The sequence below is a fragment of the Ranitomeya variabilis genome, chromosome 6 (genome assembly GCF_051348905.1).
Source record: "Ranitomeya variabilis isolate aRanVar5 chromosome 6, aRanVar5.hap1, whole genome shotgun sequence".
Classification (NCBI taxonomy): domain Eukaryota; kingdom Metazoa; phylum Chordata; class Amphibia; order Anura; family Dendrobatidae; genus Ranitomeya; species Ranitomeya variabilis.
In genome coordinates this window covers 329282260-329301060 of record NC_135237.1, presented here as the reverse complement: position 1 = coordinate 329301060, position 18801 = coordinate 329282260, and the positions used below count along the sequence as shown (strand labels likewise).

General features: G+C 46.0%; 1 protein-coding gene across 1 annotated transcript in view; it reads left to right on the top strand.

The window, feature by feature from the left end:
• LOC143782406 (enoyl-CoA delta isomerase 2-like) overlaps window positions 1-16435 on the top strand; it is a 69351-nt gene extending 52916 nt beyond the window's left edge. Inside the window, exons 9-10 of the mRNA XM_077269808.1 lie at window positions 14021-14164; window positions 16185-16435. Coding sequence (XP_077125923.1) covers window positions 14021-14164; window positions 16185-16340 — 300 coding nt within the window. The 3' untranslated portion in view covers window positions 16341-16435. The remainder of the gene's footprint in view (window positions 1-14020; window positions 14165-16184) is intronic.
• The last annotated feature ends 2366 nt before the right edge of the window (window positions 16436-18801 follow it).

The following is an 18801-nucleotide window of genomic DNA, read 5'->3' as shown; positions in this document are numbered from 1 at the left end:
ATTGGCCGGGTTAAGAAAAGAAAAGGTATCTGACCACCAGCTATCCTTATTTTTGTCATTGTCTTTGTCATACTGATCCCTGAGTCGTTGTACGTCTTCTAATTTAAATCTCATACTCATAGTACTATTTGGGTCTATATAATGACAGCAGGTGGGTCCGATGATTTGACACATACCCCCTTGTGAGGCAGTTAGGTAATCCAATACCAGGGTATGTTGGTTAGTGATTATTATAAGCTGATTCTGTACAGCTATACTAGTATTTAATATGTCCAATATATCCCAAATCTGATCATCTAGATAATCCGTGGCTCTAACTAATTTATCCCACATCTGTGTTAACATAGGATAAATAAAAATGGTACTAGCAATTTTGTTGGGAATTCCCATTTGTACTATATGCGGCCTCCCCGAGGGACGTGGTGAGTTATCTGCAGCTCTTTTATACAATGTGTGCTTGGGCACGGCTTGCATATTCACTTGTTTATTTGAAATTATGAAAGTAGCCGGGGTTAGGCGTCCTAATGTACAAGTACCCTTTATACCTACGGGAAGCCATTTATATGCTCCTTCTCCGCATATCTAAAATGTACCCTCAGGCAGATCCCACAAAGCTGAGTGCTGCAATACCAATCTGTGAGCCAAATCCACAAAACTAGATACATTCTGAAGCATACACCAAGAGGGTTTTTGTCCCAAGGGGCTACAGTACCCGGCTGCGGGATTCCCACATACATGCATTCCGTTGACATACTCATTGGATTCATTACAAACCAGGTTCCCCGGCTTACTTGTACAACTGTTTGCATCACCTTGGGGGAACAACTCGGAATGTTCCCATTTTCTATTATGTATGTATCTTTCCAATACTGTAGGTTTGAAAGCATCAGAGGAAGGGGTGGTTGTACTGAAACTGAGCTGTAGATTTTCAGTGGGGACCTGTCCTAAATCAGTTAATCCAGTCTTATTCCTAGGTACCCATTTTCCTCCCTTGAATGCTAAATATTGTAAGTTGCCTATTTTTCCTGTAAGATTGCCCTGCCACCAAGGAAATTCTACCCATCCCACAACTGGTATGGCGATTGTAGTATTCCATAGTCTAGTATTGCCAGGTTGGTTGTTGGCCAGGTTGTCTGAACAATTAGGCCAAGCGAATATTTCTTCAGCTGACACGGGAACTGCTAGAAAAGGTATACTTGTGGCTGATACTGGTGAATGGGTACAGATCCAACAATCTGCCAGGGGTTGCGTATTATTTAACAAGTCATGCACTAATTTTCTATGATGTTGTACGAATCTATTGTTCAAAGGGGCTAGAGAATTCAGTCTTTCCCATGCCTCCGTTGAGGTTAACATTATTAACATCAATATCATGAGTCTTATACTGCTTTTTTGCAATGGCTTGCATGTATCCATGATGCCTTTCCTTCAAGCTTGACTGCTGTCGGAGTTGTTAACAGGACTTGGAAAGGTCCGTCAAACCTCGGTTCCAGAGTCTTTCTGGTGTGTCTTTTCACGTAGACTTGATCACCAGGTTCCAACTTGTGGCCTCCTTCGAGATTTTCTGGATCTGGAAGGGAAGCAAAAACTTGCGAATGCACTTTAGTTAAACGTTTTTGTAATTCTTGTACATAAGCAGTTAAAGTCTCAGTATTCAACATCAGTTGTTGTGGAAAATAACAGCCCAAATTTGCTGCTCTACCAAAAAGAATCTCATGTGGTGACAGCTTAGCCTTCCCCCTTGGGGCGTTTCGGATGGAATACAGGGCAAGTGGTAGACACTCGGTCCAAGGCTTTCCTGTTTCTGCCATGGCCTTCTGGATTTTTAATTTTATTCTTCCATTTAATCTTTCCACTTTACTTGAACTCTGTGGGTGATACGGAGTGTGAAACTGGTTTTCTACTCCCAACATTTTCATAACATTCTGGAATATTTCCCCAGTAAAATGGGTACCCCTATCTGACTCGATCACCTCAGGCATGCCGTAACGGGGTATCAGTTCATGTGCTATTTTAATGGCAGTAGTTTTTGCTGAGGCTTTACGAACTGGATAAGCCTCTGGCCACCCTGAGAACATGTCCACACACACAAGCACATATTCGTATCCATTGTACCTAGGAAGTTGGATGTAGTCGATCTGGAGTCTTTGAAAGGGATACAGTGGTCTTACATGATGCTTGGTTGGGGTTTTAATGGTCTGACCTGGATTGTGTGCCAGGCATATAGCGCATGCAGCACACATGTTCCGAGCAAAATTACCAAAGCCTGGAGCCAACCACCTTTCTTTTACCTTGAGCGTCATACCATTTGCCGACACATGCGTGGGTAGGTGGAGGTCACTTGCCACTGCGGGGTACCAGGCTCTGGGTAAACACAACAAAGTTCCTTTTTTCCATAATCCTTGCTGATCTTCTGCCCCTTTTTTCTGCCACTGCCCTCGTTCTTCGTCGTCTACCTGTTTCTGAGCTTCCTTCAATCTCTCCTCATCATCTTCAGAGCTATCTAGTGTGTGGGCATGATGTAAGGGTTTACGTGCTGCCTGTTTTGCTGCCTTGTCGGCTTTATCGTTACCCCTGGCTTCCTCGGTGTCGAGTCTCACATGTGCAGCTACCTTTATCACCGCTATTTCTTTAGTTTCTTGTGCTGCCTCCAGAATCTGTCTAATGAGGGAGGCATGTTTAACAGGTTGGCCTGAAGCAGTCATATAACCTCTGGCTCTCCATATTACGCCAAAATCGAAAATAATGCCATGTGCATATCTAGAATCAGTGTATATGTTTGCTGTCTGATCTTTGGCTATTTTTAGAGCTTCAACCAATGCCGTAAGTTCTGCTTCTTGTGCAGACTGATTAGCAGGGAGAGGTTCTGCTTTCAGCACTTCATGCTGAGTTACTACCGCATAACCTGTATGAAATTGTCCATTCATATCTGCATATCTACTGCCATCTATGAAAAGTTCAAATGTAGCATTACAGAGTGGCTTGTCACGTACATTACATAAGCCCTGAGTCTCTTGTTCCATTAATTGTACACAACAATGCATTGACTTTGATGGGTCAAAGGAGTTGGAGAGTGCAGTTTCCTCAGGTATGGTACCCCCCTCAGACTCTAAAGGGAGCAAAGACGCGAGATTAAGAGTCTGAATCCTGGCAAAGGAAATGTTGGGCGGCAGTAGTAGGGAACATTGGAGACGGAGGTGTCTGGCCATTGAAATATGTTTAGGTTGGACCTGGTTAAGAATGCCATGTACATCATGAGTGGTCTGAACTAGAAGTGGGTGATCAAGAACAATCTCAGAAGCTTTATCTAATAACAGTGAAATTGCGGCTACTTAACACCCTAGGAAAACTAAACTTTTAGCTAAGGTACACTGACTCTAGTTGTATCCTGCATCAGGTGAACGAAACCATGTTGTCCGTCCAAACTTCAAGGTCAGCACACTGTATAACATGACACTCCATCGTGTACATCCGTTATCTGTCCATGCTTACTCGCCTATCTTAGCTCACGTAACAACACCCTTTATCTAATCTAAGATGCACAGGAAAACAAACAAACAAAGTCAGTTTTACAGCTGAACTTCAAAGCTTAGGTGAACACACACTTCCCTACCTATCTTAGTTCAAGCAACAAATCAGAGCATCCATGGATGTGACTCTATTATCCTGTGATCTGTGTTACTCTTATCATTATGAATTCTATGGAAACCTGGAGTTAAAAACCACAGGGGGGTCTGATAGAAAACAGCAAAAAAAAAAAAAAAAAAACAACTAACAAATCCTATTATCATTGCAATCACATTGCACCTCAGATAAGGCCCTTCTGCCTCCTGTCTAAAGGTACCGTCACACTAAGCGACGCTGCAGCGATAGCGACAGCGATGCCGATCGCTGCAGCGTCGCTGTTTGGTCGCTGGAGAGCTGTCACACAGACCGCTCTCCAGCGACCAACGATGCCGAGGTCCCCGGGTAACCAGGGTAAACATCGGGTTGCTAAGCGCAGGGCCGCGCTTAGTAACCCGATGTTTACCCTGGTTACCAGCGTAAAATGTAAGTACATACTTACATGCGTCCCCCGGCGTCCGCTTCCTGTAATGACTGAGCGCCGGCAGTAGCAGGGCACAGCGGTGACGTCACCGCTGTGCTGTGCTTTCACTTTCAATTTGCGGCGCTCAGTCAGTGTGGGAAGCGGACGCCGGGGGAAGCATGTGAGTATGTGCTGTTTGTTTTTTTTTACATTTTACGCTGGTAACCAGGGTAAACATCGGGTTACTAAGCGCGGCCCTGCGCTTAGTAACCCGATGTTTACCCTGGTTACCAGCGTAAAATGTCGCTGGTATGGTTGCTTTTGCTGTCAAACACGGCGATACACGGCGACCTAGCGACCAAATAATGTGCAGACCTTCTAGCAGCGACCAGCAATTTCACAGCGGGATTCTGATCGCTGCTGCGTGTCAAATACAGCGATATCGCTACCTAGGACGCTGCAACGTCACAGATCGCTGGCGACGTTGCTTAGTGTGACGGTACCCTTAACCACACTGGTCTAACAATTCATTTCAATAACAAAAGAGCAAACTTAGCAAATAGAAGAAGAATAAAAGGAGCTAAAACAAAACAAACAATGAAAGACCAGAGACCAGATAGAAACTCTATAATCTGAGTTTACATCAAGACCTCACTATCCTCCCTGGTTGTAATTGGCCATTTTGAGGAGTTTGCCCGTGGCTTGGGACAGACTGAGAGAAAATGCCATTATGTCTGTGAAAATGCCTGTGCTCCCTGACAATATTGCTAGGCCCCTCACAATTACTTGTGCAGTAACAGTTCCTTGCAATATGTCCAAAGTGACCACATTTAAAACATTTCACAGAATAATATTTCCTCTCCTTCATCGTACCCGGCCATTTGCAGTACCTGGCAATATGGCCGGAGCCAGCACAGGCATAACATGTAACACATGCCAAGCCTGATTTATGGGCCCGGACAGAACATACCTCCCTCTGTCTGGAACTTTTAAACTCTTCCATTACTAAGGATGCACTCTTAACAATGTCACGTTTGAACTTTCTTTGTAATTTAGACAGCACATATCTGTCATTACTTTTTATTATTGGATCAAAATTTGATAAAATATTTGATCCCTCACCTTTTCCATCACTCCCCCCTTTTTGCCCTGCACAGGGCACAATTGGTCGGGGATCTGACCTTGTGTTCAGAGACAAAGAGAAGGCCGGCACCACATTTGAAAAATCATTGATGATATTTTTCAGACTAGTAATCAGTTGGGAACTAGTATCCAGCTCCATACTGCACTGATTAACAATGGCATCACTGGCTGCTGCCATTTCCTTCACAGCTCTGACCTCAGCCCCAGACTGAATCAGCTGGGCTTCCATATCAACACAATGATTTTTCATTTTCAGCAGTTGTGATTCAAGACTAGCAATCTGCTTTTCTCTGTCTACATTATACTGTTCATTCTCTGCCAGTTGTGTCTGTAAGGCACACACTCTCTGCACATTAGTCACACAACACTGGCAGTGGAAATTTTGGGAATCTGCATTACACAGGGATTCCTCATACACACAGATCAGTTTAGCTAAATGCACATGCTGTCATGCCCACATGCTTGTTCCAATAGGGCAGACCACAGCATTTCTGCTACCCTAGAGACATCAATCAACGCTTGGATCTGATCTATCCATTTCTTGTCTCTGATTATGCCCTTCTTTTTTTTTTTTCCTGAATTCCTTCCCATTTTTTTCTACTAAAAGCTTCTGCCCTAGTAACTCCAAACTTACTAAAAATCTTTCTCAGCCCCTTAGTGGCATCTTCACCACTTCTCTCCTTTATGATAGTATAGATATCTAATTCTTCTGGTTCCGACTTTGTTTGCTTATTCCCCATTTTCCCCATTATCCTGAGCTTTCTTGCCCTAGGTGGCGTTTGGGTATGAGAATACCTCGTTACCTTCTTCCTAAGGAGCTAGGATGTCTTTTCTTGCCCTAGGTGGCGTTTGGGTATGAGAATACCTCGTTACCTTCTTCCTAAGGAGCTAGGATGTTTAACGGCTTCTGCGTACCGTGTTGATGTAAGAAAATCCTGATTCCTACACCTATAGCAAACAACACAAATGCAACCAGACAGAAAAAGAAAAAGAACATACAACGTATCTTGTCCCAGGCTAATTTATCTGTCCTGGGCTCATACTATCATACACAACGTATTCTTGTCCCAGGCTAATTTATCTGTCCTGGGCTCATACTATCATACACTTATCCGTCACCAGGTTTTTGTCAAAGACAGGGTCAGAGATTGAACCATAGGCGCGGAGGTCTCCCCGAAAGGACGCAACCACGTTGCCCAGTGGGACAGTCACTTCTTCTGTTTCAACACCCTGGGCGGCTTATAGGGCTATTCCCAACTTCCACACACCTTTTATTCACATTCACTCTCATTCAATGCCGTACTCCGTGAGGTGATCAATTCCTAAATAGTTCAAGAACCCGAGCTATAGGTATCCTCCTCTACTAGAACTACCCGCTAAAGAACACGACACAGAAAATCTTACGGACAGTGCAGGGCAGATATAAGAGATCTAACAGTGTCTCTTACCTGGCCAGGTTTTTGTTCATCTGCCGTCCATTATCCCAGATTCTCTTTTCGTTCGTATTCTGCCGGTGTTCTTGAAGGAATACACAGACCTCGGGTCCCTGTTCAGGCGCCAGGAAATGTCAAGATCACACTCAGTCGGAGCAGCATTTGGAAGTGGGGAATCACCAGAAATAATACACAAGACACGTCTTGTATAGTGTATCACTGGGAAGTCTCTGAAGCACGCCTGCCTTCAAGGTGCTATCCCTTCTTTATATAGTTGTATCGGTAGGTTCAGTGGTTATACAAGTTTTGCATGTTTAAACAAAGAGACAAAACAGGAAAGAAAGAAAAAACTGTTTCGTGGGCGGCAGTTTCACAACAAACAGTACAAAGGCAATTCCACAGACAAGAAAAACAGGATTTCATACTATAGCTAAAATGTCCTTGAATGGACAGGTCAATATTTATCACAAATTCTTTTTAAAATGGTTCATTGAGGTAACCATTTTTGTTCTGCTCTTCACAGAATAGAAGGCAAACATTACAATTCCATCCTGTCTTTCCTTTTTTTTGTGCCATTTACTGTTCCGTTACAATGATAAAATCTGAAAAAAGCCTATTCATGTTTATTACATTATTAAAAAAATAATAATTTTTAAGGTGTTGTACATATTCTGAGCGCTGTAACTTTTGATAGTTTTCTGACAGGGCTTGCTGTTTTATTGCTATGATTTGGGTATTTCGCTTTTTTTTTTTTTTGGATGATGAGATGGCAGCAATTATGGCATTATATTTAGTATTTTTTAATGGTATTGTATATGTGGTGCCGTACATGGGAAAAGGGTTACGTTCATACATAAAAGTACACAAACTGACAGACTGGTACATAAGGGGACTGGATCCTGCCCTCACAGGCAAGGGATCTAAACATGTATGAGCCAGATCGATCATGTAACATACAGCAGAGCTCTTTTATTGTAGTGTATTATTCCTGTTAAGTGAGGCATCGCCAGCCATCCTTTTAGGCGTCTGGAAGATAATTGTCGGCGCCTGTGGTGCCACAGCAACCCATGATGATCCCGCAAGATTGGGAGGCTGGGCAATGGAATGAAAACAGATTCCCCCTTCCCTCTGTCATCCACTTGAATGCCAGGATCAAAATTATCGCCAACCCTGGTAGTGGTCGCCTGGCTGTCGATCAGTGGGGTTCCTTTGGTGATTGTGCAGATACAAGAGCTGCGCCATCCCAATAATGTGCATAAGAGAAAGAAAGGGGGGTTGGTACCGTGTTAGCCAGTTTAAAAAAAAAAAATAATGCTCTCAGTGAGAAAAACAAGATAATCTCGTTGTTATGATATATTTTGTTTCTTCAGAAACTTTATTATACCATGCCTGAGGAAGGGACCCAAGAAGTCTCAAAATTGCTTTGTAACATAATTTATTTTTTCTTTATCGCTTCATTGTGGGACACAGGACAACCATGGGTGTATGCTGCTGCTGCTAGGAGGCTGACACTATGCAAAAAAGGAAAAAGGTGTAGCTCCTCCCCGGCAGTATACACCCACCGACAGGCACCAAGCACCTCAGCTTGTGCTTAGTGTCTGTAGGAGGCGGACCTGGATCTTCAGATCCGCTGCTAATCTTGATTCCTTTACAGGTTTTGTTGTTTTTATTAACATTTTGGCTTTTCTTTTTCAGATACAGCATTCAGGGATTCAGGGTGCAATCTTTCACCCTGCCTCCCCAGGAGGGCGGCTGAGTGACCAGTGTGGTGTCGTCCGCATTGCAGCTCTCAGACCGCCGGCAGGACACTATCCCCTGTCACCCTCCCAGGTGCTCCAGGGTCTTTATGGTGGCGGTCCTTGCCAAACAGTCCCCCTCACCCCTCTCCTCGGAGAGGGCTGAGAGGAAGACAGTGGTCACCAGCGGTGACCCTCCCCCTTGTTTTGGGGTCGAGGCTGTCTTCTGAACGAAGGATTCTGTTCCAGTTACCCCTCTCTCATCGGGCCCCTGGTCTATCCTCTCTCCCTCTACCTGTGGAACCGGAACATGCAGGTACCAGCGCTTCAGCAGCCGCTCCCCCGCAGCAGTATTTCCCTGTCTAAATGTACAGTGCTTTCACACAGAGTCACGGCCGTTTTTTACTTTCACTTTCACCGCTGCGGCCGGCCACGCCCCCTCCGATAGGCCACGCCCACTCCTTTTTCGGCGCTCTTTTCCTCCTCCACTCAGAGGGGTTTTTACATCCCGGGCACACCCTTCCCTTTCAGTACAGCCCTATCAGGAGCCTTGGCTTATTCCTCTCAGTACAGCACCGCCCCTTCTTCTCTGCTGGCACTCCCTGCTTCAGCAGCTCCATGCACAGGAGACATCGTGTGTTGGGGTACACGGACAACTCTGCTCTGCGGTGCGGTAGGATTGCGACGCTATATTGGCTTCTCCCTGGTATTATCCATACCACTGTAGGCCCTTTAGCCTTTTCTGTAGTATAGTGCTGCAGAATATCCTTATGTCCAACTCTTCTGGAGCCTTCTTTACCAAACCTACCATAACTCACTACGCCTGTGCTCGTTGTAAGATAAAGTGGTCTGTAGGCCAATCGTCGCCTCTCTGGCAGTCCTGCAGTCCTCCTGCCATGTCTGCCCCGCAGGAAGATTCTGACTCTCGGGATGGGGGCGCTCCCCCTCCCCCTGAGTGGGCCGTTGCTATCTCGCAGTCGGTCTCTGATTTGACTAAGGTATCTCAGTCCCTGGTCCAGGCGCTTGAACGTCTTCCACAGCCTTCAGCCACCAGCGCTCCGACCGTCTTCGATGGTGAGTCGGCCGCACCTGACCCTGAACCACAGGGAGACAAATCAGCCAGCCGCTCTAGAAAGAGGACTCTGTATGGCTCTTCGTCTGGTTCTCCAGGTCCCTCCACAGCGCTCAAGCTGCTCTCCTCCTCCCAATTCCCCTCTTCGGAGGAGGACATTGGGTCTGATGCGGACTCCCAGTCCGGTTCTGACTCCGATTCGTAGATAGTCTTATTTCGGCTATATCACTAACCCTCAAACTAAAACAAGACGAGGTTTCCCCCCAGGATTCCTCTGTCTCCTTTAAGCGGGTGAAGCGTCCCTCTCGCTCCTTTCCTACCCATGAGGAGTTTGAGTCTACCCTGTCTAAACACTGGGAACATCCTGAAAAACGTTTTTCGGGTAGAAAACATCTGGACGTGCTCTATCCCTTTAGCGCCGATCTTCTCTCCAAGTGGGCTGAATCTCCCAAGGTCGATCCACCGATCTCCCGTCTATCCTCCAAGACTGTTCTCTCCTTACCGGACGGTGCGTCGCTTAAGGACGCATCGGACAGACAAATTGAGGCGCTGGCCAAATCAGCTTTTGAGGCAACGGGTGCTTCCCTCTGCCTCAGCTTTGCTTCCACATGGGTGGCTAAGGCCATATCTGCCTGGGCCAAGATTCTCCGCCGAGGCATTTTGGCTTCGGCCTCCCCTACCGAGCTGGCTGACCTCACCGACCAGATTAACCACGCAGGGAAATACCTTCTCACTGCCTCCTTAGATGCAGCAGCCTGTTCAGCCAGGGCAGCAACGTTGTCGCTATGCGCCGCATTCTTTGTCTCAAAGCATGGAATGCAGATGCTACTTCCAAAAAGTCTCTCACCAACTTGGCGTTTCAAGGTTCCAGGCTTTTTGGCACTCGTCTGGATCAAATTATCTCAGATGCGACTGGGGGCAAGAGTACCTCTCTCCCCCAGTCCAAGCCAAAACGCTTCTTTAACCCAAAGGCTCCTCGAACATTTCGCCCCTTTCGTCCGTTTGCAGCCTTAGATTCCTCTTCGCAACAAGAGTGACCCGCTTCCACGGGTGAACGTAGAAAACCCTCTTACAAGCCAGCTCCCATGTGGAGATCCAGGGCTCCACCTCCCCAGGTCTTCCGGACCTCGTTCCAACAGATACCGTTCCAAGTGACGGGTCGCCCCCACCTGGGAGTCTTTCCAGGGTGGGAGGCAGGCTTCTTCTCTTCAAAGACACCTGGCTGTCAGTGATCAGCTACGCCTGGGTCAGAGAGATTATCACCTTCGGGTACAAGATCGAATTTTCTACCCTCCCGGAAAATCGCTTCTTTCTCTCTCGCCCCCCCAAAGCAACCGTCCCATTTACCCAGCTTGCTTCAAGCCGTAACGTCTCTGGTCGCCGCCGGAGTCGTAATTCCCGTTCCTCCCGAAGACCGTTTTTGCGGGTTCTACTCGAACCTTTTTGTAGTCCCAAAGAAGGACGGGTCTCTTCGCCCTATCCTGGATTTGAAGCTTCTGAACCGCCACGTCCGACCTCGCCACTTCAGAATGGAATCCCTGTGGTCAGTAATCGCCGCCATGGAACCCGGGGAGTTCCTCTGCTCGGTCGACATCCAAGATGCGTACCTTCATGTCCCCATCTGCGTACGGCATCAGAGATTCCTTCGGTTTGCTGTCGGGGACAATCACTACCAGTTCACGGCTCTCCCCTTCGGTTTAGCGTCTGCCCCCAGGGTCTTCACCAAAATCATGGTGGCGGTCATGGCCCTCCTTCGTTCCAGGGGGATCCTCGTTATCCCCTACCTGGACGATCTGTTGATCAAGGGGTCCTCTCGTCTAGACTGTGCCCACAGTCTCCAGGTCTCCCTGGACACCCTGACCCGTCTCGGCTGGATTATCAACCGGACCAAATCCTCTCTGATTCCATCCCAACGACTGTCCTTTCTGGGCATGGTGTTCGACACGAACTTAGCTCGGGTCTTCCTCCCAGAGAACAAGTTCTCAGTACTCCTCAAGGCGGTCCGCCTTCTCAAACGCCCAGCCCCTCAGTCACTACGTTTCTGCATGGGAATCCTGGGAAAGATGGTGGCCTTCAAGGAGGCTGTTCCTTTCGCCCAGTTCCACACCCGCCCCCTCCAACTATTCCTCCTATCCACCTGGAACAGGTCCTTGGACTCCCTAGACCGTCCCGTCCACCTTCCTCTCCAGGTCCGTCAGTCCCTAACCTGGTGGACGTTGTCCTCCTCTCTCCTGAGAGGAAGATCATTTCTTCCCCTTCAGTGGCAGGTCATCACCACCAATGCCAGCCTTCTTGGGTGGGGAGCAGTCTTCCGACAACACACGGCTCAGGGCCGTTGGACCACCCAGGAAGCTCTCATTCCCATCAACCTTCTGGAGATCAGGGCAATCTTCCTTGCGTTAACCCGCTGGCAGTCTCTTCTGTTAAATTTTCCCGTCCGCATCCAGTCGGACAATGCCACGGCCGTGGCGTACTTAAACCACCAGGGCGGGACTCGCAGCGGCCAAGTAATGGCAGAAGTGGCAAAGATTCTTCGGTGGGCGGAACGCCACGTTCCGGTCATATCAGCCGTTCATATCCACGGGGTCGAAAACTGGGCAGCCGACTGTCGCCAGGGCCTAGCAGCGGGCGAGTGGTCTCTCCACCCCGCAGTCTTCAATCAAATTTGCCTCCGCTGGGGTACGCCAGACGTCGATCTTATGGCGTCGCGGATGAACCACAAGGTCCCTCAGTTTGTCGCCAGGTCCTGGGATCCTCTTGCCGTCGGCCACGATGCCCTGGTAATTCCATGGTCCCAGTTTCAGTTTCCCTACCTGTTCCCACCCCTCCCCTTGATTCCAAGGGTGGTAAAGAAGATCAAGTTGGAAGGGATTCCAGTCATACTGATAGCGCCGGACTGGCCAAGGCGGCCGTGGTACGCCAAGCTCGTAAACATGCTCGCGGACACTCCTTGGAGACTCCCAGATCGGCCAGATCTCCTCTCGCAGGGACCTCTCTACCACCAGAGTTCTCAGTCGCTGAGTTTAATGGCATGGCCGTTGAGGCCGCAGTCTTGAAAAACTCTGGTCTCTCTTCCCAGGTCATACAGACCATGATCAGAGCCAGAAAACCGGCTTCTTCCCGTATCTACCATAGGTACTGGAAAGCGTTCTTTCGCTGGTGCGAAACCAATGAGGTTTTTCCAATGTCCTTTTCTCTTCAGGCTGCTCCCTTTGAGCCTCTTCATGACATGCCCTTTTCCCTTCTCTCTTGGAAGGTCGCCTTCCTCATTGCCATTACATCCATCAGGAGGGTCTCCGAGTTGGCAGCCCTGTCATGTCGTTCCCCTTTCCTGATTCTTCATCAGGATAAGGTCGTTCTTCGACCGGTTCCTGAATTCCTTCCCAAGGTGGTCTCGGCTTTTTCACATCAACGAAGGCATTGTCCTTCCATCATTTTGCCCTTCTCCGGCTCATCCTTTGGAGAAGTCTCTTCACAAGCTTGACGTGGTCAGGGCCATTCGGGTCTATCTTTCTAGAACCGCTCCCTTCCGTCAATCCGATTCTCTCCTTGTCGTTTCTGAAGGTCGTCGGAAGGGCTTTCAAGCGTCTAAATCCACCATTTCGCTCTGGATTCGCTCGGCAATTTCAGAATCGTACCGTGTTCATGAAGCACGTCCTCCCCCGGGGGTGCGAGCTCACTCCACCAGAGCTGTCGGAGCTTCTTGGACTGTTCGCCACCAGGCCTCCGCCTTACAAGTTTGCAAGGCCGCAACCTGGTCGTCTTTGCACACGTTTACGAGGTTCTATCGGGTTCATACCCAAGCCTCGTCCGATGAAGGTCTTGGTAGGAAGGTACTGCAGGCGGCGGTCGCACACCGGCCGACCTGAGACCTTTTCTCTCTTCCTTTCTACCCACCCCTTTCCGGGACTGCTTTTGGACGTCCCATGGTTGTCCTGTGTCCCCCAATGAAGCGATAAAGAAAGAGGGATTTTTGGTACTTACCGTAAAATCTCTTTCTTGGAGCCTTCATTGGGGGACACAGCACCCTCCCTACTGGTTTGTTCTGGTACCGTGTTTGGGGCCTGGAGACCCTAGTTGAGTTGGTACTTTTACTGTTATGAGTTCTGTCGCTTCTCCTACTGCTTTTTGCACTAACTGAGGTGCTTGGTGCCTGTCGGTGGGTGTATACTGCCGGGGAGGAGCTACGCCGTTTTCCTTTTTTGCATGGTGTCAGCCTCCTAGCAGCAGCAGCATACACCCATGGTTGTCCTGTGTCCCCCAATGAAGGCTCCAAGAAAGAGATTTTACGGTAAGTACCAAAAATCCCTCTATTTTTCTTAGCCATTAAAAGGTATCAGAACTAGTAGATTATCTTGTTTTTCCCACTGAGAATAATGTGCATGTAATGCCTCCTGCAGCAAATATGTTGCTGAAGCTTTGGCTTATTGTGCAAAGTCTTAGTAGTACAATAAATAAATAATTGGTACAGATTGTAGGATTGGTGTTCAGATTTAGCCTCATTGTAACTTGAGGCAAAAGATGTGTCATTTCTTTCAGTGTTTGCCATTTGGGGGCTTTTTTATACCATAGATCAGTGTGTGATTTCTGTGTCCAATGTGTTTTACAGGCTGTAGAAGTACTTCTTTTTAACAAGTTGCTGACAGCGCATGAAGCTTGCAAGCTTGGACTTGTCACTGAAGTTTTTCCGGATAGCACTTTCCAGAAGGAGGTTTGGGAGAGACTCAAGGCTTATGGTGAATTACCCAAAGATGTAAGTTTGAGCTCACAAATTGACAACCTGAGTAGATAAGTGTTAGTATCTCTAGTCTTTTGAGATGACTGCATCCGATCCCGCATCAAACATTTACTAGTCTTACTCAGTAAGCAAAAGAAAAACCTTTCCATGTGCAAAAGGATTGTGTCAAAAAAAGGTTTTTGCAAAACGAGTTCAAACACAATTCATACAAACCAGGTGATTTTTATTTTTTCTTCCTTGTTCCGACACCCATAACTTTAAAACTTATACAACTGATCCATCAAACCAAAATGTTAAGAAACATATGTATGCTCCTATATAATATAACAGATATCAGGATCAAAATTGAAGATAAATAGTCATAGTAAAAAAATAGTATCATGCTTTATTAGTATTAGAAAATTTTTTTTTACAATTGCACAATAACAAAATACGTGAGATTTACTAAACGGACAAAAAAGAGACATCCAGGGATAGAGCGGCAGTTCACGTGGTCTTTTTCAAGAGCCAGTACACAGCAATAAATGTATTCAAAAGTACATATATAATAGTGTTGTCAAATCTAACATCTAGCAATTTTTGGAATGCCTTTTCCTTTAAAAATTATCATAAACCAATTCATGTGATGTACAATATAATATACATATATTGATTAACTTTTTATGGTTATAGCACCACGTGGCAGTATTTAATATAAAAGTCAGCTTTAATATATGAAAATATCCACATAGTGAACTAAGTTAATTCAACATTGATGGTTTATATGGAGGAAAATGGGGTACATGAGGTCATAGTTGCTGTGTGAGGAGCAGAAAAATGCCGCAGCACCCTGCTAAGCTGCACCTGCGTAAAACCATCAATGTTGAATTAACTTAGTTCATGTCCCCGGAAGAAACGAGCAGCGAAACTGCGCCCGTCGGGGCGGGAGGGTGAGCACGCACCCTGATCTATTTATTGGCCAGCAACACTTACCTTCAGGTAATGGATGTTTTATATTTGACCTATTTGGGCACATTTATTGGTCATTATGTGGTTGATGCATCAGATATTATGATGCACCAATTGATATATTGATACTGCTACATCAGATCCTATTGTGCATCACTTGCCAGAGTCTTTTCATTATGGGAATTATGGCTATATATTTATCAGTATATTGACTATTACAAACACTGATTCATTTTCCTCCACAGGGGCAATATATTTATATTAATATTTATTTCATTATTAGTGGCAATGTTTTGTTTACTTGGCCTATAGGGTACATTGACCTTTTCAGGGTTTTTATTGGTTTACACATTTCCACTCCAATGCTTCTGAATTTTTTTCTGTGCTTCCCCCTCCACATTTGGAGATCTTTAGCCCTGTGTGTTTTAAGTATTTATTTTAATTATGCATTAATAAAATTGATTTTTTATTTATTATATTTTGTTGGAATTTTTTTGTCTGGTGGCAATCAGGCCACTTACAGACATTTTTTGATGTATAGTAAATTGAAGTGTCTAACAGTTATTTATTTTGGACATATTGGTATTACCCTTTAAATCTTTGTTGGTAAGTTCAATTAGAACTTTGGTATACTGGCGTAGTTTCCACGGTGCAGAGCATATGCCTCTTTTCAGGCAACTTGCATTCAGGGCTGCACACTAACTAGTTTTTATAGCTAATACTTGAATGGACACCATTGACAGAGGCATATTTGGACCTCTATTCACAAGCCGTACAGCCAAATGCTGGTGGTTTAGTGACTTCAATGCAAATGACAGGTTCCAGATAGCATTTCTGGTGCAAATCGTGTATAGAACATAAACTACGATTCTTCTTTTTATATGTTTGTCTTAAAAAGGCTAGGTATTATTTGTCATACGCCTGGCTACGTACTTGTGTTTTTATAACGTGTTCTCGGCTAAGTACATACAAGTAACTCTTTTTTATTCTGATACTAATAAGTAAGCAAAGGGGGTAATTGTGTGTCAAGATATATCAAGCATCTCCTTTTGCATCCTAATGTAATGTTGTCTGACTTTTTCTTTAGTCCTTGGCTTTCTCCAAACAACTGATTCGCGAGACAGAAAAAGAAAAGCTTCATGCCGTTAATGCTCAGGAGTGTGAACGTCTCATAGAACGCTGGTTGTCAGAGGAGTGCATGAATGCAATTATTAGTTTCTTCCAAAAGAAAGCAAAGTTGTGATTTATGTAATAATTTATAGGTGCTAATAATATATTTTTTTTTCATAATGTTCTTCATTATTTTTTAAGCTAATTAAATATTCCCAATTTATTAAACATTTCTTTTGGCTCAATAATTTTTATTGATGTATAAGTACAAAAAATGAGGTATGTATCAAATACATTGAAGTACAAAAGATATTTAAATATTCATTCGCTATTGGAAACACAAGAAACTGTGAGTTTAACCCCTTAACAACCGCCGATACGCCTTTTAACGGCGGCAGTTAAGGGTACTTAAGCCACAGCGCCGTTAATTAACGGCGCTGTGGAAAAAGTGAATAGCGCCCCCCAGAGTCGGATTTTCTCTGGGGTCTCAGTTGCCGGGGGTAGCCGAGAGCCCAGAGAACATGATTCGGGGTTTTTTTACCGACCCCCGGGTTGCGATCGCCGGTAATTAACCGTTTACCGGCGGTCGCAAAAAAAAAAGCGATTTCCCATTTAATTTCTCTGTCCTCCGATGTGATCGCACATCAGAGGACAGAGAAATGGGGTCCCCGATCGCCCCCCGATACTCACCTGTCTCCCCCGGTGCTCCTCGTGGCTCCCGATGGGCGCCGCCATCTTGTTCCGGCCAAAAAATTGCGGGCGCAGTGCGCCCGCCAGCACCCGGAGGATCTTAGGGGTCTCGGCTGCCGGGGGTAGCCGAGACCCCAAAGAACATGATCGGGGTCGGTTTTTACCGACCCCTGTTTTGCGATCGCCAGTAATTAACTGTTTACCGGCGACCGCAAAAAAAAAAGTGTGTAATTGTCTGTCCTCTGATGTGATCGCACATCAGAGGACAGAGAAATAGGGGGATTCGGGGACCCTGTTATACTTACCAGTGTCCCTGGATCCTCTTGTGTCCCCTCCTGGCCGCCGGCTTCTTCCTCCGGTAAGAAAATGGCGGGCGCATGCGCAGTGCGCCCGCCATAATCTGTCGGCCAGCAGCTAGAGGAGTTGGGGCTAAATTTAGGGTTGGGGCTAAAGTTAGGGTTAGGGCTAAATTTGGGGTTGAGGCTAAATTTAGGGTTAGGGTTGGGGCTAAATTTATGGTTGGGGCTAAATTTAGGGTTGGGGTTAAAGTTAGGGTTAGGGTTGGGGCTAAAGTTAGGGTTAGGGTTGGGCTAAAGTTAGGGCTAGGGTTGGGGCTAAATTTAGGGTTAGGGTTGGGGCTAAAGTTAGGGTTAGGGTTGGGGCTAAAGTTAGGGTTAGGGTTGGGCTAAAGTTAGGGTTAGGGTTGGGGCTAAATTTAGGGTTGGTGCTAAAGTTAGGGCTAGGGTTGGGGCTAAATTTAGGGTTAGGGTTGGGGCTAAAGTTAGGGTTGGGGCTAAAGTTAGGACTAGGGTTGCGGTTAAAGTTAGGGTTAGAGTTGGGATTAGGGTTAGGGTTTGGATTAGGGTTGGCATTAGGGTTATGTTTGGGATTAGGGTTAGGTTTGGGATTAGGGTTAAGGTTGGGATTAGGGTTAGGTTTGAGGTTAGGGTTGAGATTAGGATTAGGGGTGTGTTGGATTTAGGGTTCTGATTAGGGTTATGGTTGTTTTGGGGTTAGGGTTGTGATTATCGTTAGGGTTGTGATTAGGATTATGGATCGGGTTGGGATTAGGTTTAGGGGTGTGTTGGGGTTAGGGTTGGAGTTAGAATTGGGGGGTTTCCACTGTTTAGGTACATCAGGGGGTCTCTAAACGCCACAGCCAATTTTGGGCTCAAAAAGTCAAATGGTGCTCCCTCCCTTCTGAGCTCTGCCATGCGCCCAAACAGTGGTTTACCCCCAAATATGGGGCATCAGCGTACTCGGGATAAATTGGACAACAACTTTTGGGGTCCAATTTCTCCTGTTACCCTTGTGAAAATAAAAACTTGGGGGCTAAAAAATCTTTTGTGGAAAAAAAAATATTTTTTATTTTCACTACTCTGCATTATAAACTCATGTGAAGCACTTGGGCATTCAAAGTTCTCACCACACATCTAGATAAGTTCCTTGGGGGGTCTAGTTTCCAAAATGGGGTCACTTGTGGGGGGTTTCTACTGTTTAGGTGCATCAGGAGCTCTGCAAACGCAACATAACGCACGCAGACTATCCCATCAAAGTCTGCATTCCAAGCGGCGCTCCTTCCTTTCCGAGCCCCGATGGGTGCCCAAACAGTGCCCCCTCCCACATATGGGGTATCGGCGTACTCAGGACAAACTGGTCAACAGATTTTGGGGTCCGATGTCTCCTGTTACCCTTAAGAAAATAAATTGCAGGCTAAAAAATCATTTTTGAGGGAAAAAAAAGGATTTTTTTATTTTCACGGCTCTACGTTATAAATTTCTGTGAAGCACTTGGGGGTTTAAAGTGCTCAACACACCTCTAGATAAGTTCCTTAAGGGGTCTAGTTTCCAAAATGGGGTCACTTGTGGGGGGTTTCTACTGTTTAGGCACATCAGAGGGTTTTT